The 24,630-nt window shown below is 39.6% G+C and overlaps 1 protein-coding gene across 1 annotated transcript; it reads left to right on the forward strand.

Moving 5' to 3' along the window:
• Positions 1 to 2,580: 2,580 nt before the first annotated feature.
• On the forward strand, positions 2,581 to 3,138 carry LOC142175239 (uncharacterized). The gene has a single exon (XM_075241817.1). It carries the CDS (start codon positions 2,581 to 2,583, stop codon positions 3,136 to 3,138), a length of 558 nt encoding a protein of 185 aa, XP_075097918.1.
• The last annotated feature ends 21,492 nt before the right edge of the window (positions 3,139 to 24,630 follow it).

Below are 24,630 nucleotides of genomic sequence, written 5' to 3' on the forward strand. Positions count from 1 at the left end.
TTAGTGTTGGAAGAAGAATTCTGGAAGCAGAAGTCAGGCATGAAGTGGTTCAAGGATAGGGATCGAAATACTAGATTCTTTCATGCTCAAGTCAATGGGAGGAGAAAAATACTGCAATTAAAGAGAATTCAAAATGAAGAAGGCAATTGGATTGAAGAAAATGAAATATTGACAGAAGAAGCAATTAAGTTCTTTCAGGCTCAATTTCATGAAGATGTTGTTCCTACTGCTATTGGCATTATTGAGCATGTCCCTAACATGGTTACTATGGAACACAACCAAGATCTTGTGAGATAATCTACCAAAGAGGAAGTCAAGTATGTTGTATATGGATTAAATGGAGATAGTGCTGGAGGGACGGATGGCTTTACTGGTAAGTTCTTTCATTCTTGCTGGGAGATTATTGGAGATGATATTTTTGCAATGGTGAGGGAGATTTTCAATGGTCAGGAATTGCCAAAGTATGTGACTCACACTAATTTGATACTTATGCCCAAGAAAAAGGAAGTGGTTACATTTTCTTACATGAGGCCTATAAGCCTTAACAACTTTGTCAACAAAATCTTTTCTAGAGTGATACATGAAAGACTTGTTAATATTTTACCTTCACTGGTATTTGATGAACAAGCATGCTTTGTTAAAGGAAGAAACATTGTTGAGAATGTGTTATTAACACAAGAGATATTAGGCTAAGAACTAGGGTTGGACCCAATGTTGTGATCAAATTGGACATGACTAAAGCATACGACAGACTATCTTGGCTCTTCATGACTAAGGTGTTGAGGAAGATGGGGTTTTGTGAGAGATTGGTTGGTTTGATATTTGGCATAGTATCGAACAATTGGTATTCTATTCTTATAAATAGACAACCCTATGGTTATTTTAAATCTACTAGGGGAGTCAAGCAAGGTGACCCATTGTCACCTACTCTATTCATTCTTGCGGCAGAAGCTATGTCAAGGGGCTTGAATGCATCACATCTGAACCTATACTTTTGTGGATTTGGTTTGCCAAACTAGAGCCCAAAGATCAATTATCTTTCCTATGCGGATGATACCATTATTGTTTCATCTTCTGATACTACTTCTTTACAATTGATCATGAAGGTATTGAGTGCTTCTGAAATGGCATCGGGGCAGCTAATTAATAAGACAAAATCAGCTATTTATATGCATCATTCTACAAGTATGGAGGTTGTAAATAAAGTCCAAAGAATTACTGTTATAGGAAGGCAGGAACTCCCGTTTACTTACCTTGGCTGCCCCATTTTTTACTCAAGAAGAAAGAATAGACTACTACCAAGGCTTGATCAACAAGGTGCTAGGCAAACTTCAATCATGGAAAGGTAAATTGTTATCCATTGGGGGTTGGGCAGTGTTAATAACACATGTTCTTCAAAGTATGCCAATTCATTTGTTGTCAGCTGTGAATCCACTATCTTCTATTATTAATAGGCTCCACAAACTGTTTACACATTTCTTTTGGAGCAATTCAATAGGAGGAAAGGGATGGCATTGGGATTCTTGGGATACTCTATCTACAACATGGAGAAAGAGGGGTAGGGTTTAGATCTTTACATGATATGTCGAAGGCTTTATTTTGCAAATTATGGTGGAACTTTAGTACAAAGCCTATATTGTGGAGTACTTTCATGAGTCAAAAGTATTGCAAGAAATTAAATTCCGTAGTGGTACCTTGGAGGAATGGATCTCACGTGTGGAGGAAAATGCTTCTATGCAGGGATGAGATTGAACATGAAATAATTTGAAAACCAAAGATGGCATCCTCACTGTTTTGGTTCGACAATTCGATAGGTTTATGTGCCTTGTACTTTGTTACTCCACAAGATTTCTTTTTTGATGATATTGTGCATAACGTATATGATGTAGTGGTGGATGATAATTGGGATGAAGAGAAATTGCTGGTCATTTTACCTCAGGAGATAGTGTTACATATTATTGAAAGCATCAAGCCTCCTTTAACTCATGGTGAACTGAACATACCATTCTCGAGATTGGATTCAAAGGTAATTTTCATTGAAAAGTCAGCGTAGGAGTACCTTAGAAGAAGGAAAGATGCGAGTCTTGCTTTTAAGAGCATGTGGGTGAAGGGATAACCTTTTAAAATATCTTTCTTCATGTGAAAATTTTGTAAAGGCAGACTACCACTGGATGATTATTTTAAGAAATTGGGGTTCTTCATGCCTTTTAGGTATTGGTGTTGTCGCAATCCGGAGGAAGAAACAACGGCTCATGTTTTCTTCAGGTCTTTTGCAGCTAGTAAAGTTTGGTATTATTTTCTCTCAAATGCAGGAATTAATATTGAAGGATTAACTCTACAACAAGCAGTGATCAAATGATGGAACTTCCAGGTGTTGTCTCGAGTAAGACCTATTTTCCATGCATTGCCTTCTGTAATTTGTGGGAGCTTTGGAAAAGGAGGAATAACTATAAATATGGAGAAGTTGTGTCAATAAGTAGGGTGATTTATCAAGCATCATCAATATTACAAGAACTGGTCAGAGTGAGGAAGCCAGCAATACAAAACGTCCCACACAAATGGCCTAACTTACTAACGATGATGGAGCTCTACACTCAAAAACTAAAGGTGACTAAAGTGTTGTGGGAATTTTCTAGTCCAGGGTGGATAAAAGTTAACACAGATGGGGCATCAAGGGAAAACTCAAGAAGAAGCTCCATTGGATTTGCATTGACAGATGAGGAAGGAGATATAAGGTTTGCATGTGGAAAGGTGATACATGATACGACCAATAATGAGGAAGAAGCTTTGGCAATTCTTGAGGCACTGAAGTACTATGAAGGCCAGGGCTATATACACATCATGATGCAAACAAACTCGTTGTTGTTGAAGAATGCAATTGAAGGAAGTTGGGCTGTCCCATGGGCTATTGTTGAGCACATTGAGGAGATAGCAAGTATTATGGAAAGATGTAACGTGAAGTTTTCGCATATTATGAGGGAGGGAAATTGCTTGGCTGACCATTTAGCTAATTATGCCCTGGATATGGGAGACATTGGAGCTCATTATTTTTCTAAGCTTGACTCGCAAGGTCGAAGAATTGTCAATAATGAAAACTTACAGTGTCCATACCTGAGGGTGAAGGTTGCACGAGATTAGGGATGTGGTCAAAGATGATAGGGGAGTTATATATGGGGATGAATGAGGTGGAAGGCAGTAATGGAGATCACTTATATTTCTATGCTCGAGTCCTTAGGGAGGAGAGCATAAGGATCCTTTTTATCACTAACATAATGTTCTGTTTTTACAGGGAACGATACTGTGATCATGCCCTATTCATTGACTAAACATCTATGGGTGGTAATAGAAATTGTTGCTAATTCCCAGGAAGGGAGGCCAATGGTAGGCACAAGCATGGTTTTAGCTAGGAGAGATGGACAATGCTTTACACTTGACAATCATAAAAAATGATCGTTCACTTCATACAAGTAACTGGAATTGAGTCTTTGGCCGTCACCTATTGAAGGTCTATGATCAGCTTAGAACACCCCAATACTCTAGTTGTCGACTTGAATGATAGCAGCATCCATGACCACTTGAGGCACAAGCTTTTGAGAGAAAATATAGAGCTTATGGATGCATTGTGGATTCAAACCCCAATGTATTTCATTAATACAATAACTCAGGATAAGGTTCAAGCAAAGATGGTAACAAATTACACTGGGAGGTCTCATGCAAGCTGGTACAAAAAGGTTGTGTTCGTCCAGTGCTGGACAGTGGAGGCAGTGGCTTTTACGTGCGACAATCTTAATTTTCATAAAATTGGCCACACTTTCAGTTTTTCAACTTGGTTTCCCCTTATGCACTTTGATGCCCTCAAAATGATCCCATGAGGTACTCTACCTTGAATTTGGGATTCTCTATGCAACAAGAATCCATCCTAGTTCCTAATAATCGCCTTATACTGTATCTTACATGGGTGACGGATTGTGCAAAGAAAGGACAACGGTGATGGGCTTCAAGTGTGACGGAGTAGGCTGGCTAGTGTGTATATCTCATTTTACCAGCTTTATTAGAATACATCATATACTATCATTGTTGAGTATCACACTCAACTTTGGTAATAGGGATTATGTGTGTGTCAAATTTTATTTCGTACGCACCCTAAGACTTCACAACCTTGTGTCTTTTATGCTAGATATATATAAAAACAAGCCCCAGGCACCTTGCCTAATGGATTTTAAAGAAAACAAAAGAGCACCAGAACCAGTTGAACTTCTACAAACTCCGCGGAACGCGTCCGAAACTCACCCGGGCCCTCGGGGCTCCACACCAAATATCAACACAAGTCTAAAAACATAAAACTAACTCGCTCACGTGATCAAACCATCCAAATAATATCCAAAAGCATGAATTGGACCTCCAAAACATATGAAATTTACATAAAACTCAAGAACTTCTAAAAACACAATCGCGCGTCTGATTCTTATCAAATCAACTCAGAATGATGCCAAACTTTGCAGACAAGTTTCAAATAACACAACGGACTTCTTCCATATCCCAAGATTAAATTTCCAACCCGATAGCTAAAAGTCAACCTACGGTCAAACTTCTAAACCTCAAATTGTTGATTTTCGGTAAAACAACACAAATCAACCTTCGGACCTCCGAATTCGATTCCGGGCATACGCCCAAGTCCAAAATCACCATACGAACCTATCGAAGCCATCAAAATACCGTTTCGGGGTCGTTTTCACAAAAGTCAAATATTGGTCAATATAATCAATTTAGGGTCCTAAGCCAAGAATCAAATGGTCTAAATCAACCCAAAACCTTTCCGAAACGAAATCAATCAACCCCGCAAGTCAATAAACAAAAATTACACATGTGTGAAGCGTCAAAAAGGAAAACGTGGGGCAAATGCACAAAATGACCGGTCGGGTCGTTACACTCTTATTTCGCCAATGTATATTATTATTATCCAATTTACCTGGCATATTGACCCACAAAAAATCTCATATTTTAATAAATCAAAATAATAATAATAATAATAATAATAATTATTATTATTGTTATTATTATTATTATTATATAAAGATTAAGAGTACAAGTACATTTATTGGCTAGAGAATTTATTTTATTAAGTCAGTATAAAATAATACTTATCTCTACTTGGTCTGTCCAATACATATAAAATGTACTAGCATAAGAAGTTGGAATTAAACTATTCCCATAATAAAGATAAATTATATTTAATCTTATGCTACATTCATTCATGATGATTTGTCCAATTCCATCATTAGATTGTGAACTCAAACTTTATACTTATAAGAACTGATGATTTAATCTTCCGTGTATAAGCTAACCTCTATACGCTAAATCATATACTATATAAGCAAAGGACGCAGACTAGTGTATGATCTATTTAAAACTTTATTAAAATAAAATAAACAATTACTCCATAATGAATACAATATACAAACAAAACCCATGGTTAATAGTATATATCCAACACCATCAACATAAATCTCATTTTGTGCAAATAAGTTGTAAGAGCCATTTTCCATCTTATTAGGAATTTGCTGTAAACGCTTTTATATGAAGTTTCGATTAAGACGAAAGAAAATGAAGGTATAGACACAATTAGTGTTTTATGCTTCTCCTAAATGAAGGTATAGAAACTAATTAATGTCGATTCTGGCATATTATAAGTTAACTAACTTCGTTAACCGATCTAATCAACTAAACATATTAGCCTACTCTACTATCATATACCACGTTTCCTTTGGCACAGCTCAACCTCGATCGATGGCCTTCTTCATGCATCTCAAGTCTCGAAATATTGAGTAGGTGATAAGACAAGATAGAAAAACAGTGAAGTGAAGCTAAAACGTACATGGCTTTTTAAATCTTATAATACATTTCATGTATTCCTTCTATCCAATTAAACTCTGGCATCTGTAACTCTAAGAAATGGTTAGGATTACAAAAACCAAGTCTAATTAATAGTCTCCAGTTGCGATATAAGTACCTGAAATTACATAATTAAGTAAATGAAACAGAAACTAATAAAGATAGTTGCTCAGAATGCAATGCATTTGTTTGGACAAACTGGTCTAGTATTAATATTTTCGGCATGAACTTTACTAGGAAATGTACACTAAGAATATCTTCTCAATATAGTAACTTTATCACTTTAATTTCTGCGGGAAAGAAATTGTCACGATCCCAATTTTCCACCTTAGGATGTCGTGATGACACCTATCTCTACGACTAGGTAAGCCTAACATTCACTAATAGCTTAACAGAATTGACAACAATGATAATAAGATAATTTGATAAAGCTCATAATAACTCCAAAACATAACATCCGTAACAAAATTCTCAAAGTCGGTGGAACTGAGTCATAAGTTCTACAAATTATACTGAAAATCCCTAGTACAACACTGTCTAAACTAAAGAGTAAACATTAGTAAAATCTAAGGGCAGAAGGTGACTCTGAGGCTTACGAGCGCCAAACAGGTATACCTTGAAATCTCCGAAATGTACGGTCAAATCATTGATGCCTAGCCTGAGCTGAAGTACCTGGATCTGCACAAAAATGTGCAGAAGAGTAGTATGAGTATACCACAATGGTACCAAGCAAGTATCAAGCCTAACCTCGGTAGAGTAGTGACGAGGCCAGGTCAAGACACCTACTAGGATAAGAGAAACTGAACAAGGTATAACATAAGCAAATAAAGGAAGACGAGGAAATAAATGACTATATAAAGCAGGTTAATAAGGTAAGCTAAGAATGAAATTTAAAACAATAAAGGCAACAGGGAGTGAACACATGATAAGAACGTTAAGATATCAATATGAACACATACAAGTAAGGCAAATAAAGAGATAACAAAACTGGTCAACCAACAAGCCTCTTTTACATGGAATATACAACAAGAAATATAACTGAGGTACCGCCTCATATCCACTTTTCAAAATTAAAAATCATAACCTTTTCTTATACCGCTGCGTGAGCCTTACATTAAGATAATTTTGAAAATATTTTTTTTCCGAAATAGGTACACGTACTTTATCCCCCTTATGTCACCACGTGGCTTCAAGTAATTCCCTTACTAGCAACACGCACATAAATTCCTACCTTATACCACCGCATGAACATTAACTCTTATCTTTATACCGCCGCATGCGTATTAATATCATAATACAATAACAACTCACACCACAAGTGCCCATATGCCATAACTTGCCAAAATCAATAATATCGAAGTTACCACAACATATAGCCCACAGCTCAACCACAATACGAACAAGAATCTTAATGATAACCAAATGAGTGAGAATTACTCAAAAAGGAAAAGTATCCCAATAATCAACAACTTCCAATAAGAATAACCCGACAATAAAGGAAGTAACATAAGTATAAGAGAGATAACAAAGGCAGTTAAGGCATATAAGAGCATATTTGACAATAAGGGATAGAGCATGTGATAACAACATCAAGTAAAGCATGTAAGAGCAATTTAACAATGGAAGATCTAACATGATAATTTAATTTTTAATTAAATGTATGAAAGAGTCTAAGAGTCTAAACCAGTTAAAATACCACATATAAGCTCGTGTATATACTCATCACCTCATATACACGTCTTTCACACAATTAAAATAACACAAATCAACCCAAGTCCTAAAGGGTAGTTCCCCCATACAAAGTTAGATAAGCTACTTACATCAAACAAGCTAAATCAACCCACTAGTAAGCATTTTCCTTGAACATCCAACTCCGGATGGTCAACTCAAAGCCATATGAAGAAATTTTGGATAATAAAGTTTCAACCTTTAAAGAAAATCAAAAGGTCAACTCAAAAAGTCAACCTCGGGCCCGCTCCTCGGAACCCAACCAAACTTACAAGATCTGAACATCCATTCTGATACGAGTCCAACCATACTAAAATTATCCAATTCCGACCTCAAATCGACCTTCAAATCCTCAATTTATAGTTTAGGAAAGTTTTCACAAAAATTCTCAATTTCTCCAACTCAAATTACTAATTAAATAATAAAAATAATGATGGAATCATAATTAATGAACAAAACTGAATCAAAAATACTTACCCCGATCCAATCCTTAAAACTTCACTCCAAATCTCCCAAAACCGAGCTCTCTAACTTAAAATATGGAAAATGGAATAAACCCTCAATTTAATCCTATTTCTGCCCAGCTTTTCCGCTTCTACGGACATTTGATCTCTTCTGCGACTCCGCATCTACGGAAAATACATCGCAGATGCGGCTCCCACTAAAGATCAGGGAATTTCGCTTCCGCGAACAAAACGTGCATCTGTGGTTCCGTTTCTGCGGGCCCCTACGCGCTTCTGCGAAACATGACCGCACCTGCGGTCCTAAGCCAATAGACCGAACTCTGCTTCTGCGGAAGAAAACTGCATCTGCGGTTGCGCATCTGCACAAGAACATCCGCACCTGCGGACCCAGCTTACCGAGCCTCATTTCGCATCTGTGACCAGTGGGCCACTTCTGCAGTGCCGCACCTGTGGCCATGCCCTCGCATATGCGATTGCACCAAAACTCAGCAGGCATCAAAATTCTTCAAGTCTCCTAATGAGCCGGAACTCAACCCGAATCACACCTGGGGCCCCCGAGACTCTGTCTGAACATACCATTAAGTCCCAAAACACATAACGAACCTACCCGAGACCTTAAATCACATCAAACAATATCAAATCTACGAATCGCACCGCAATTCAAGCTTATTGAATCAATGAACATTCAACTTCTAAAACTAACGCCGAATCATATCAAACCAACTCTAAATGAGCTCAAATTTTGCATGCAAGTCCTAAATAAAATAATGAACCTATACCAACTTTCGAAATCACAATCCGAGTCCGATATCAATAAAGTCAACCCTCATCAAACCTTTTAATTTTCTAACTTTTGCCAAAAAGCACCAAATTAACCTACTGACCTCCAAATTAATATCCGGGCATACGAAACCATCAAAACTCTATTTCGTAGTCATCTACACAAAAGTCAAAATTTGGTCAACTCTTTCAACTTAAGTTTCCAACTTTTGGACTATGTCTCCCAATTCACTCCAAAACTCACCCGAAACCAAACCTACCACCCTGGTAAGTCACATAACCATAATTGAACATAGATGAGGCAATAAATAGGAAACCAGGGCTAAAATACTCAAAATGACCGTCCGGGTCATTACATTTTCCCCTCTTAAAATAAACGTTTGTCGTAGTCACCATCGGAATGAAATGTGCCCACTTGGTAAAATTATCCACAATAACCCACACTGCATCAAATTTCTTTAAAGTCCGTGGAAATCCAACAACGAAATCCATAGTGATTCTCTCCCACTTCCACTCAGGAATATCCGTCTGTTGAAGCAAGCCACCCGGTCTTAGATGCTCATAGTTCACCTGCTGACAATTGAGACACTGAGCTACAAATCCCACAATGTCTTTCTTCATTCTTCTCTACCAATAATGCTACCTCAAATCCTGATACATCTTCGCGGCACTCGGATGAATGGAGTACCGCGAACTGTGGTCCTCCTCAAGAATCAACTCATGCAACCCATCCACATTGGACACACATAACTGGCCCTGCATCCTCAACACCCCATCATCTCAGTGTTGCACCGTGTCCTTAAGGACAAGCAAATGGGGGTCATCATACTGACGCTCTTTGATGCGCTTATACAAGGAAGAACGAGAAATCATGCAAGCAAGAACTCGGCTGGGCTCCGAAACGTCCAATCACACAAACTGTTTGGCCAACGCTTGAACATCTATTTCTAATGCTCTCTCACTAACCAAAATACATGCAAGGCTACCCATACTCTCTGCCTTCCTACTTAAGTCATTGACCATTGATAAGTTGGTATTTTACCAACTTATCTCTTCTTGATACTTAGGTTTTTGTATGATTTTGTTGAGAAACTAAGGCATTTATTGAGGTTTATTGGCATATTTCAGGTATCCGGTGATTTAGAGAAGATACAGAAGAAAACAAGTCACAATGTGTTAAAAAGGAAAATTAACTACTGCGAGTGAATGCTCTTTGTGATCGCAGAGAATTCCATACGATCGCATAATTTCAGCAGTTAAGCTATCGTGAACGCGGCTGAAGTCATGCTATCGCGAAGAATTAAAGCTGGTCAACCACTGGTCAAACATTCTACGTGAACACGTCTCTTTCCCTACGATCGTGTAGCTTTGTTGAAGTTGGTCACCGCGGTCGCGTTTCTGTTTTCGTGATCGCATAGCACATTAACTGGGCAGATTTTGGGTAGAAATGGAATTTCACTGTTTGGAACCCCAAGCCATTTAATACATGGCCTAGCTTATTGGAAACATATCTTTGGCTTATTTGCAGTTTCTTGGACTAGAGAAGACAAGTTTTGAAGCTAGGGTTCTTGCACACACACTTGGGTCTTGAAGATTTGAAGCTTTTGGTTAAGAATTTCTTACCCGTTTTTACTCATTTCTTCATTTTCTTACTTTGTATTATATATCTAAGTGTGTACTATTTTTTTCAACACTTGAATCTCGTTTATGGAAATATTCATATTTAAAGTGTGGATTAAATATCTTGTTGTGCTTATGTATTGAACGATTTTTATTTATTATGAAGTGAGTTATTGTTTCTTTAATTATTCTTGTTCTTTAATATTTTCAAAGAGATTAGCTAACCCTAGGACTCGCCCGTTAATTTCGAATTAATCTCAGAAAAGGTAATTTGGTGTTGAGAAAGATTAATTAACAAGATAGGATTAAACTACTTGTAGTCATAATCGGGTGCGTTTAACCTCTTAATTGTTTTTGGATAATTCAATTAGGAAGTCTTGTTAGTCTTCGGAAGAAGATAATAAAGAATTATTAGCTGAGGCTAATTAGCATAAACTCGTTCATATTTGTAAAATCATGAAATATGTTGGATCGTTACTTGAGTGTAATTCCTCGTGTACCCATGCTTGTAACCATTGATCATTTTACTCGCTTTCTAGGTTAGATTATATTTTTGCATTTAGACATAAATATTTCTCAAAACCCTTTTAAGTGTTTGGCTTAGAATAATAAGTGATAATTCTCTTACACGCCTAATCGCCTACATATTGTTCTCTGTTGGATTCGACCCCGATTCATAGTTGGGTATATTATATTGCATGTGATCGTGTCCATTTAATTTTTAGTAGTGGACTTGGACGTCATCAAAATTGGCGTCGTTGCAGGGGATCAATTTGGCACATTTAGGTTGTTTGAGAATTAAGCGTAAGTGCTTTGGTCCGAACTTGTGAATATTTGTGAAGTTACTTTTTCTTATGTTTTTTTATTTTCTTATTTGTTGTCTTCTTTATTTTCTTGTTTATTTTCATTATTTGTGAAAATGGCATCACATAATGAAAATTTGGTCGGATGGTAGTTGTTCATACGTTGATGACCCTTGTCCTTATTGTGGAGGACCACACTCATGGAAAAATTATTTAAATTCTCCCGGGGATATATTGTGCGCACAATCTCAAACCCATGAGTGGAGTATATGTGATAAGTGTGGTGGTCAAAATGGCCATGTGGGAGATTGTGCTTGTTTGTCCTTCCCTTCCCCGAGCCCCCACTATGACGATTCGACTTTTGGTTTTGACATTTATAGGGATTTAGAAGTGGGATACAATGAGCATGGGAAAATGGGGAGTTGAAACTCATGATGAAGGGCCTACTTGACGAAGGAAATAAGGAGCAAAAAGCCTTGGAGGAGAATTTGGAAACTAATCTCCAAAATGGTTTGGAGCTTGAATCAAGACTTGAACATCCCCCAACTGACTCCATGCTTGTTGGTGATTCCAAGAAAAAAATGAATTTAGAGTCAACTGCTGTAATTGAAAAAATGGTTGAGTTTGACTCTAGTTCGGAGGATAAAAAGGATATCAAAATCTGGAAAGAATTGCAATTTGGTGGCATGATGTCGCATTCCAAGCATTCTCAACTTTGGAATTTCATGGTGATATGGGAATTGAATAGTGTGAATCCATGTGGGAGTTCAAAGAAAAAAAGACAAGATCATACGTCTTGCAATTTGAAAATTCAAGAACGCAAAATGACATTCCTCGAGAGAGCCAAGAAATGCAAAACGAAGAAATTAAAGTTTGGCTTGATCATCTACCTACCACCCCCCATCGCTCGTGGTCACAAGCTTGATTCCAAGTTAGGTGCACAGTTAAGATCCTCCAAGTGGAGAGAAAAGTGTTAAAGTTAATTCGCGTCGTGCCACGACATTAAATGCGGCGCTTGGTGAGAGGTAACCCATCGTTTTCAAAATTTTTAGTCGTTTTTTATTATTTTTTTAAGAATATCTTAGTATGTCATTTTTGACTAATCAGCAAAGTTTTAGAATTTTTGGAATTGATTTGAGCAGGTAGGAGTTCCCAGAAAGACAAAAGCTAGTAGCTGAGGAAAACTGCTGAGAACCGCGATTATGTGTAAAGCAACGCGTTCACGTAGAACACTTTTTTCTGTTACCTTATGCGATCACGGTAGAATAAGCGCGGTCGCGACTGTGAGGGAAATTTTTGTTCTTTGCGAAGGTTGAACCATTGTACGATCGCGTTTCATCCGGTAAGTGCCCGTCTAATTACAATACTGGAACTCAAGAACAAAACCACTTCTGTCCAAACAATAGAAATGGCTCTTCCTACTCCCCTGACCCTCAAAATAATCTCAAAACTTCCTCTCCCTTCAATTCCATATCAATATTCAAGGTTTAATCTCAAAGGTATGTGTTTCTTTCACTCCTCTCCTTGAAATCATTTCTTCATCTTCTTTGTGCTAGAATAGTGGAAGAAAAAATAATGGTTCTTCATGCTTAGGGTTGAAAGTTTATATTTGATGTCAATATTGTGTATATAAATTGTTTGTGTGATTGTTTGCTAGGTGAGGATTGGTTGAGAGATTAAGGGTTCTGTTCTATGATATTTCTGGGCAAGATCTATTGGTTTAATGCTGTGAAAATGTTAAGAAAAATGAATGCCCTCTTTATGTTTGCTGAAATGCCTGAGAGAGCTGTTACTGGGCGAGGAAGATGACCCTCGCGATCGCGTAGGTCTAATTCTGCTGAGAACTCAAATTTCTCTTCACGATCGCGTTGACTATTCCGCGATCGCAATACCTTAAATCTGACAAAAATAAAAATGTACTTCGCGATCGCGTGCTCATTTCCACGATCGCAATGCTTTAGGCTCCAGGCAGTAAAACAGTGGCTATGCAAAATATTAACATGATGATTTTTGATCCCTTTACAAGCTTTTAACATATGGTTGACTTTTGTAGGTACTTTGAGCATAAAATGGCCTCGTGAAATGATGAAATTGGGCAATCACCTGTACCACAAGCTGTGGAAGAGGAGTATTTTGATCGAGACAAATTCATAGCTGCTGAATGTGAAAGAAACTATGACAAACTCCAGTCAAAGAGCATCATCAAATAGAGGGGCATCTATTTGGACAAACTTGAGGCTAAGATGCCGGATTTTTTCTGACGATTGACTGGCAGTGGATAGATTTGTTTCACTCCTAAACCAATCAAAGCCAACTACATAGTAGTTCAGGAATTTTATGGCAATGCCCTGAAGACCGACTTCCAAGAGGAAGTATTTACCCTTGTTAGGGGCAAGTGGGTCAAATTTGGTCTGGAGGTAATAAATGCACACTATGATCTTTCCAATGCTGACAACGAGGTATACAGAGCCAGAGCAAGGGAGAGAGATAGCCAATGGTTGGTGGAGAAGCTTCATGATGGGGTAACCCTGACTTGGGAAAGATTGCACAAAGGGGTTGATTCTTTTGAATTCACAACTGAAGCCAAGAGTTGGTTGTCTATTATTGGTGCCAGAATCATGCCGTCTAAACATGAGTCCGAGGTGGAGTCTGAGAAGGCATTGATGATTGCTGCTATTATGGATGACTTGTCGGTGAACATGGGCCAGCATATGGTGAGTGAGATTGAGGAAGCATGTAACGGGAGGTCTAAGAGTCTATTCTTTCCTTCATTGATTACTCAGTTGTGCTATGATGCTGAGATGCTAAAGGACCCGAATGATTTTGAGAAGAGCCCAGACAAGGCAATTTATCCATTGCTCAGAAAGGGACCAACTGGCGGGCAAAAGAAGAGGAGGATTTATGTATCATCTCCTTTATTTGGGTAGTTTACTGAGACTACCACTAGGACTAATGGTTCTTCCGCAACTGTAGCTGGGCTACATGACCCCATCAAAGGAGGTAGGTAATTCAACTAAGCATGTTGCACAAATTGCAAGTAAGAGATAAGACACGTAGACATGTGACATTAGGCTAAACATGATCACTACACGTGCTAGAGTAACTTAATTAAGGGAATAAAAAGGAACTACTTAGAGAAAAATGGATTTTCAACATTTAGCCCGAGTACGCACTCATCACCTCGCGTACACGGCCTTCACGTATTGCAATTTACCATAACAGTATCAAATCCTAAGGGAAATTTTCCCCACACAAGGTTAGACAAGTCACTTACCTTAAACATCGCTCAATCAATCAATAAGAAAGCCTTTCCCTCGATTTTCTAACTCCGATCGGCTCGAATCTAGCCAAACCAATTACATACTATAAATAAAACTATAAGAAACTAATTTAAATAATGAAACTATGACTTTAGCAAAGAATTGAAAAACCGCTCCAAAAAGTCGACCCAGGCCTACGTCTCAGAACCCAACCAAAATTATAAAATCCGAACATCCATTCGATATTGAGTCCAATTATACAAGAATTACTCAAATCTGACCTCAAATCGCCTTTCAAATGCCCAAATTTTAGCCTAGAAGTCTTTCCAAAGTTTTCCCAAATTTCCAACTAAAAACACTAATTAAATGATGGAAACAACAATAGATTTATGGGAATTAATCAAAAACAAGTCAAGAATCCTTACCCAAATGTTTTCTCTTGAAATTCCTCAAAATTTCATCTCCCACCGAGCTCCCAAAATCCCAAAATGAAATTTGAATCAAAACCCTCAAAAATTTCCCTTTTCTGCCAGTTAAACCGCATCTGCGACCTTGCTGCCGCATCTGCGGTCCGCACTTGCGGAAAACCATCATAGGTGCGGACTTCACTTCAGTCCAAAGAATCCTCTTTTGCATAAAGTGGCTCACATCTACGTATGCACACCTGCGGCCTAAGCCACACACCTGCGGAACGCTGTCGCACCTGCGTTCCTCAACACCGCTGAAGCGAAGCCGCTTCTGCGGAACATTTTTTGATCCTGCGCCCCCATCTGGGCTTGCCCAGTTCCATATCTGTGACCAAGTTCTCACTTTTACGAGCTCGCACCCGCGGCCATTCCCTCCACAGGTGCAAAAACACCAGAAGCTGGGCACCTTCAGCAATCCAACAAGTCCACAAATGATCTGATTCCCATCTGATTCACACTCGGGGCCCTAGGGATCTCGTCCGAATATACCAACAAGTTCTAAAACACATAACTTTCCTACTCTAGACAAAATACCACATCAAACAATGATCAAAACACGAATTGCACATCTATTCAAGCCTAAAAAACTTTAGAACTTATATCTTCTACATCCGGTGCCGAAACCTACCAAATCCAGTCCGATTGACCTAAAATTTTGCACACAAGTCATAATTGACATTACAGAGCTACTCCCACTTCCAGAATCGGAATCCGACCCCGATATCAAAAAGTCCACTCCCGGTCAAACTTTCCAAAAATCATCCAACTTTCCAACTTTCACCATGTAACGCCGAAATGACCTACGGACCTCCAAATCAATATCCGGACATGCTCCTAAGAACAAAATCATCATACGGGGCTATTGGAACCGTCAAAACTCCATTCCATAATCATCTTCACACAATTCAAACCACGGTCAACTCCTACAACTTAAACTTCCACTTTAGGGACTATGTGTCCCATCTTACTCTGAAACCAAAAAACCAAACCTCCTGGCAAGTCACGTAACCACAGAATAACACAGAGAAGGAAATAATTAGGGGGTCAGAGCAAATAGTTTCAAAACGACCGGCGGGTCATTACATTTGCAGGTGAAAATCCCATCCCCAAATAGCCTCCTACCGAGCCTAGGGTTCAAAAATGAGAATATTTTTGAAAATCTAGTCTTCAAACCCTTTAACCAGCTGCAAATGTCGCAGTTGTGAACCCTTGAAGTTGCGAACTAGGGCTCGCATTTGCGAACCCTGACAGCCTCTGAATTCATCGCAATTGCGATAGAGGCTTCGCAATTGCTAACTGGAGGGCATCACAAAAGCGAACAAATTTTCGTAAATGTGAACTAACGTAAAATCTGGCAATCTTCGCAATTGCGAAGGGGAAGTTGAAATTGCAACATTTGAAACCCCACCGTCACCTTCGCAATAGCAATAGTGGTGCTCTCAATTGCGATACCTGAGCACTAACAGTACCTGCAGTCCAATTTTAGTTGAAAACCATTCAGGAACATGTATGAAACTCATCCGAGCCCTCTGGGCTCGAAAGCAAACATCCACATAAGTCTAAAAACATCATACGAACTCGCTCGCCCAATCAAAACACAAAAATAACATATAAAACTACGAATCAAACACTAAAATGCATGAATTTCAAAGTAAATTTCAAGAATTTCTAAAGTTACAACTAAACATCTGAATCCTATCTAATCAACTCAAACGACACCAAATATTGAGACAAGTTCTAAATGCCATAACGGACCTATTCTAAATCCCAAAAATAAATTTCGAGCTCAGTAGCTAAAAAGTCATGGTACGGTCAAACTTTTCAACTTTAAATTGCTAAATTTTAGTAAATCAACATAGATTACCCACGGACTTCCAAAATCAATTCTGGGCATACGCCGAAGCCTGAAATCATGATACGAAGCTATCAGAGCCATCAAAACACATTTTTGGGGTCGTTTTTACAAAAGTCAAAGTTTGGTCAACACTTTATAATTTAAACTTCTAAGCCAAGAATCAAGTGTCCAAATCAACCCGAAAGCTTTCTGAAACGGAACTAACCAACCTCACAAGTCATACAATCATAAACAAACATGTGTGCATCGTCAAAAGGAAAAAATGGGGCACAATTACACAAAACGATCGATCGGGTCATTACAACTTTGAACTATGATGTTTCTCATTTTTTGTAACATTATTGTGAACTAGTTGAGCCATGTTTGAGGTTACTTAGACGCTAAGTCATTGAAGAACTTGATAATTGTTATCTCTGTGATGAAATAGCCGATTTGAGCTATGATAGAACATTATACACATGCCTACACTTTAGCAAATCACTTATACCAGTCCAAGAGCATGAGATTTGTTATTCATTCATCATATACATGTATTTGACCGAATTCCTGTGACCACGTCAGGCAGATTTTGTTGTTATGCCTGTGACCATGTCGGGCAAATTGTGTTGTTATGCCTCTAACCACGCCAGACGGAGTATGTTATTATGCCTGTGAACATGCCTGGAGGATTATGTTGTTATGCATGTGACCACACCGGGCAAATTGTACTATTATGCATGTGACCACGCCGAGCGGATTATGATATTGAGCCTATGACCACACCGGGTTGGTAGCACATTGAATTGCCCGTGCTTGCGTGTGGATATGGATCCATCCCCCTAGGGTCACCCTCTTATGTTTCTCTCTTGATGGTGTACACGCGGATATCAAGAAAAACTGATCAGTGGTTTGGTACGGATATGGAAAGGTTGAGGAAATCTGGCCAATGTTTGTTTGGATTTTGCATTTCATCTTTACTTGCAATTTTCGTGGTTAATTACCGTATTTAACTGCATATCATCTCCATATGATGAACATTGACTGAACAAAGTATTTGAGTAACGATACATATACACACACAAATGCTTCTTCCTGTGTTTCATGATTTGATTTCATTATTGTCATGTACTTTTTAAAATGATGACACTATACAGGTTATAACTAGTATCATTTATAATTCGTACTTCTTTTATCTCGCCGAGGTTAGTTACGATACTTATTGATTATATTGGGTCGGTTGTACTCATATTACACTTTATACTTAATTGTGCAGATCTAGGTGTGAGGACCAGTTATCAATAGTAGATTATCTTGTTAGATTGATAATCGAGAGGGGAGGTAGAGCTGCATCCTTGGCTCCTGTTTGAATTCTTTTTTCTTATGTATTGTTGTTTCAATTCAGACAGTATTATTATTTAGTTTTTTAGACTTGTATTCCGTAGTAGAGCTCATGACTCTATATTAACCTGTTTCTGGGGGATTTACCTTGTATTGGCAGTACTTTATTACATTGAGGTTTCAGAATAATGTTATTTCTATGATTTATGTTGTTCTAGTTCTTTATTGTTATGTTTCGACTTTTCTAGCCGGTGTGTTAGGCGCCATCACGATGGGTTGGGATTTTGGGTCGTGACAAGTTGGTATCAGAGCCCTAGGTTCATAGGTATTACGAGTCATAAGCAAGTTTAGTAGAGTCTTACGGATCGGTATAAAGAAGTGTGTACATATCTTCGAGAGGCTATCGGAATGTTAGGAAACTTCACTTTCTTGTATTCTTATCGTGTGAATTTGTTATTTCCAAAACTTGAACTTGACTCTTGTATTCTCTCACAAATGGCGAGGACGCATGCGACCGAATCAGGCAGACGGCCACCAGTACCACTAGTTAGGGTTGCGAGAGGCTGGGGCCATGGTAGAGGCTGAGGTGTGGATCGTACTACAGCCAGAGCAGCACATGTGGAGCCACCAGTTGCTCCAGCTCAGGAGCAGGTACCAGATGTGGTTGAGCTAGTGGGACCAGCTCAGACACCAGAAGTGCCATTTATTATTCCTAGCCTTCAAGAGGCCTTAGCCCTGATTTTGATTGTGTGTACGAGTCTGGCCCAGACAGTCTCAATTCCAGCTGCACCAACCACTTCATAGGCAGAAGGAGGTGCCCAGACTCCTGCCACCCGTACTCCATCACAGCTAGCTCAGGGATTCCAGACACCGGGTGTATTTCCAGTTCAGTCGGGTTCTGCCACTAGGTCCGAGTTTGGTCCCCATATGAGTTATGAAGAGCAGAAGAGACTGGAGAGGTTTGGGATGCTTAAGCCTCCAGAGTTCAGTGGTGAAGAGTCAGAGGATGCCTAGGAGTGAACAGACCAGTATCAGCGAATTCTTCGCACGACAGGTATTTTGGACACCAGTGGGGCTTTATTCACTACTTTTTGACTGATAGGAGCAGCCTACCGATGGTGTCAAGCATATGAGTTGAGTAGGCTAGCCGATGAAGCGTCGCTTACATTGTATGAGTTCTCAGTTCTCTTCTTAGAGAAGTTTGTCCCAAAGTCTCGTAGAGAGGAGTTGCGTAGGCAGTTTGAAAAGCTATGCCAAGAGGGTATGATAGTGACTCAGTATGACATGAGGTTTTTAGAGTTTGCTCGTCATGTGGTATGGTTTGTTCCCACTGAGAGGGAAAGGATTAAGAGGTTCATTTGTGGCCTCAACTATAGATTACGCTTCATTATGGCTCGGGAGGTTGTGATGCGTGCGAGGTTTGACGAGGTGGTTGATATTGCTAGACACTTAGAGCTAGTTCGCAGGCAGAAGCATGAGGAGAGGGAGGCCAAGAGGCCTCATAGTTCAGGTTGTTTCAGCAGTGCCTCATCTGGAGGCCAATCCTACTATAGCAGAGGTCGTTCTTCTAGACCCGTTCAGACAACTCGCCATGTTCCTCGTAGTTCATCAGTTAGCCACAGTTCCTACAGTACACACCAAAATCAGTCATCATTTAGTGCGTTTCCAACACAGAGTTCTTACCATGCTTCATCTATCCAGTTTTCCATAGGAAGTTCTTCGGGTTATCAGGGCCAGCAGCCTGTCAGGAGGGGTTACTACGGGTGCGGAGACTTGAGTCATCTCAAGAGATATTGCCCCAGACTATTAAGTAGGGTTCTACAGTAGAGATCTCAGCCTATGATTCCATCACCAGCAGCTACACCACCCGCACAACCAGCTCGGGGTGGGGCCCAGTCAGCTCGAGGCCGTCCTAGGAGGCAGGTCGATCATGTGGTGGTCAGGCCTATTTCTATGCCTTTCTAGCCAGGCCAGAAGTAGTTGCCTCTGATGCTGAGATCACATATATTGTTTCAGTATGCCACAGGTACACTTCGGTATTATTTGATCTTGGTTCCACTTATTCATATATATCATCATACTTTGCTCGTTATTTGGATATGCCCCGTGATTCCTTAGTTATGCATGTTCATGTATCTATATTGATGGGTGATTTTATTGCTGTGGACCGTGTGTATCGGTCATGTGTGGTGACTATTGGAGGATTAGACATGAGAGCTGATCTTTTACTACTTAGCATGGTTGATTTTGACGTGATTTCAGGCATGCATTGGCTGTCACCATGTCACACTATTCTGGCTTGTCACGCTAAGACTGTGACATTGGCGATGCCTAGATTGCCTTGGGTTTAGTGGAGAGGTTCTCTGAACGGATGGTTGGGAAGGCATCTCTAGCATATTTGGCCTTTCTGACTGATGTTGGTGCTGATACTCCTACCATTGAGTCTGTTCCGGTAGTGAGAGACTTTCCAGATGTGTTTCCTGCAGACCTATCAGGCATGCCACCCGATGAGGACATTGTTTTTGGTATTGATCTTGTGTCGGGCACTCAGCCCATTTCTATTCCACCGTATCGTATAGCACCAGCAGAGTTGAAGGAATTGAAAGAACAACTTCAGGAGCTACTTGATAAGGGATTCATTAAGCCTAGTGTGTCGCCTTGGGGTGCACCGAATTTGTTTGTGGAGAAGAAGGATGGTACTATGTGGATGTGCATTGATTATAGGCAGTTGAACAAAGTTACAATTAAGAACAAGTACCCATTACCGTGCATTAATGACTTATTTGACCAGCTTCAGGGTGCTAGAGTGTTCTCTAAGATTGATTTGAGGTCTAGATATCACAAGTTGAAGATACTGGATTCTAATATTCCAAAGACGGTATTTAGGACCCACTATGCTCACTATAAGTTATTTGTGATATCTTTTAGGCTTACCAACGCCCCAGCAACCTTTATGAATTTGATGAATAGTGTATTCCAGACATATATTGATTCTTTTGTCATAGTATTCATTGATGATATACTGGTTTACTCACTCATCCAGGAGGATCATGAGCAATATTTAAGGATTGTACTCCAGACGTTGAGTGAGAAGAAGCTATATGTTAAATTCTTGAAGTGTGAGTTTTGGCTCGATTCTGTAGCGTTGTTTGGGCATGTGGTGTCCAGTAAGGGGATCAAGGTGGGTACGAAGAAGATTGAAGCAGTTTTGAGTTGGCCTAGACCCGTCTTCAGCTACTAAGATTTGGAGTTTTCTTGGTTTGGCCGGATATTATCGGTGTTTTGTGGAGAGTTTCTCGTTCATAGTTGCACCTTTGACAAGATTGACCGAGAAGGGTGACCCATTTGAGTGGTCTGATGAGTGTAAGGAGAGATTTCAGAAGCTCAAGACTACCTTGACCACAACTTCGATTTTAGTGTTACCTTCAGCATCAAGTTCATATACTATTTATTATGATGCTTCTCAGATTGGTATTGGGTGTGTATTGATCCAGGAGGGTAGGGTAATTGCTTATGCTTCATGCCAGTTGAATCCCCATGAGAGGAACTACCTCGTTCATAATCTAGAGTTGGCAGCCATTGTCCATGCATTAAAGATTTGGAAGCATTATCTCTACGGTGTGTCTTGTCAAATATTTATAGATCATCGGAGTCTATAGCACTCGTTTCAGTAGAAGGATCTTAATTTGAGGTAGCGGAGGTGGTTAAAGCTGCTAAAAGACTATGATATCACCATTTTGTATCATCACGGGAGGGCCAATGTGGTGGCCAATGCCTTGTGTAGAAAGGCTGAGAGCATGGGTAGCCTTGCATATATTCCAGTTAGCGAGAAACCCCTAGCATTGGATGTTCAGGCCTTGGCCAATTAGTTTGTGAGGTTAGATGTTTCGGATCCTAGTCTGGTTCTTGCTTGTGTGGTTCTTTGGTCTTCTTTATATGAGTGCATCGGAGAGCGTCAGTATGACAACCCCTATTTTCTTGTCCTTAAGGACAAGGTGCATCACGGTGATGCTAGAGAGATATCTATTAGAGATAATGGGGTGTTGCGGATGTAGGGTCGTATTTGTATGCCCAATGTGGATGGGTTGCGTGAGTTGATTCTTGAGGAGGCTCACAGTTTGATGTGTTCCATTCATCCGGGTGCTGCTAAAATGTATCAGGATTTGAGGCATCACTAATGGTTGAGGAAAATGAAGAAAGATATAGTAGAGTATGTGGCTCGGTGCTTGAACTAACAACAGGTGAAGTACTAGCATCAGAGATCGGGCAGTTTGCTTAAGAGACTCCAGATTCCCGAGTGGAAATGGGAGCATGTTACTATTGACTTCATTGTTGGACTCTCACGAACTTTGAAGAAATTTGATGCAGTTCGAGTGATTGTGGACCGATTGACTAAGTCTGAACATTTCATTCCGGTTGTGACTACCTATTCTTCATAGAGGCTGGCTCAGATCTATATTCGTGAGATTGTTTGATTTTATGGTGTACCAGTGTCCATTATTTCTGATTGAGGCACACAATTCATATCGCAGTTCTGGAGAGCAGTGTAGCGAGAATTAGACACATGGGTTGAGTTGATACAACATTCCACCCCCAGACAAACGGGCAGTCTGAGCGCACTATTTCGATCTTGGAGGATATGCTACGGTCATATGTTATGGATTTCGGGGCTTTTTGGGATTAGTTTCTACCATTTGCTAAGTTTGCCTACAACAATAGCTACCAATCGAGTATTCAGATGGCTCCTTATGAGGCTTTATATGGGAGGTAGTGTCGATCTTCAATTGGTTGTTTGAGATGGGAGAGGCTAGGTTGTTGGGTATTGATTTGGTTCGGGATGCCTTGGAGAAAGTCAAGTTGATTTAGGATCGGCTTCGTACAGCACAGTCTAGACTGAAGAGTTATGTCGGAGAGAAGGTATTGCTCAAAGTTTTATCCCTGAAGAGTGTGATGAGGTTAGGGAGGAAGGGAAAGTTGAGCCCTTGGTATATTGGCCTTTTATTTTAGGTGCTTGAGAGTATTGGAGAGGTGGCATACAAGCTTGTATTGCCACCTAGTCTATCGAGTGTTCACCCAGTGTTTCATGTTTCTATGATCGAGAAGTATTATGGTAATCTGTCTCATGTTTTGGATTTCAGCACGGTTCGGTTAGATCGATATTTGACTTATGATGTAGAGCCAATGGCCATTTTGAATCGGCAGATTCAAAAGGTAAGATCAAAGAATATAGCTTCATTGAAAGTTCAGTGGAGAGGCTAGCCAGTCGAGGATGCTACTTGTGTCATGACCCAAACCGATGGGCCGCGATGGATGCCCGAGTCCTACCTGTCGAACACCCTTAAGCATACATCTAAGATATAAACATGAATAATGTATGTGAGGGAAACCTTCCCAAAAGACATATATAGATAGACATACAAAATACAATGGAGCGAGCCGGCAAGGCTGCTATAGACAACTATATATACCCAAAACTGGAAGCCGACAAGGCCACATATTATCCAACTATACATAACTGTCTACAGACCTCTAATAGAAAATACAACTATACAAGGACGGGACTGGGCCACGTCATACCCATATATGTATACAGGCATATCATACCAAAATCAAAAGCAGCTCCGGATCAAGTGGAGCACACCAACTCGCTGATCGGGGATCCTAAGAAGGGGGATCGTTAGCTTGCCTACCTGCACCTGCGGGCATGAAACGCAGGCCCCGGGAATAGGGCGTCAGTACGAATAATGTACTGAGTATGTAAGGCATAAAAATCAGTACATAACAAACATAGATGAAACATGGAATAAAGAATTCCGACTGTAAGTCTAAATCACTTTGTAAATCCTGAAATATTTATAATGTCATGCACGTGCGTATAAATGTCGTGGCATGCATAGGTATAGGTGTACATAATATCATCAAGCCTCTGAGGGCATCCCATCATATCATCTCGGCCACTGTGGGCAAAATCATCAACATATACCAATTGATCAGGTGGTGGTGCGTATATAACGCCGTAACCTTTTCCCATATCCCATATACATATATATACATACAAATATGTGTATATAACGCCGTCTGGTCATGGGTCAATGTACATGTATAAATGAATAAAATGCATGAAAATATGTTAATAATCTCAATATTCCTTTCGGATAAACTTTATCAACTGCGTATCATTCTGAGACTCATGAACAGAAGATATAATAATATATTACATAGGGAATCAAGAACATAGAGACCCCTAGTATTTCTATGAATAGAGTCGTTTATGAAAGCTGGGCGTTTGCTCGTTTCTTCTGTATAGTTTGGATCATGCCAAAAAGAAAGAAGGGATAGCCTTAACATACCTGGAATAGAGAAAAATTCGTATGATATTCTTGGAAAAGGTTGTACCGTACTCCTTTAGAACCGCAAAATTTCACGTTGCTCCTGTGCTAAGAA

Source organism: Nicotiana tabacum, chromosome 21 (genome assembly GCF_000715075.1).
Source record: "Nicotiana tabacum cultivar K326 chromosome 21, ASM71507v2, whole genome shotgun sequence".
Taxonomy (NCBI): Eukaryota; Viridiplantae; Streptophyta; class Magnoliopsida; order Solanales; family Solanaceae; genus Nicotiana; species Nicotiana tabacum.

Coding starts and splice junctions, on each gene's coding strand:
- LOC142175239 (XM_075241817.1), top strand. CDS start 2,581: ATGGAGCTCTACACTCAAAAACTAAAGGTGACTAAAGTGTTGTGGGAA.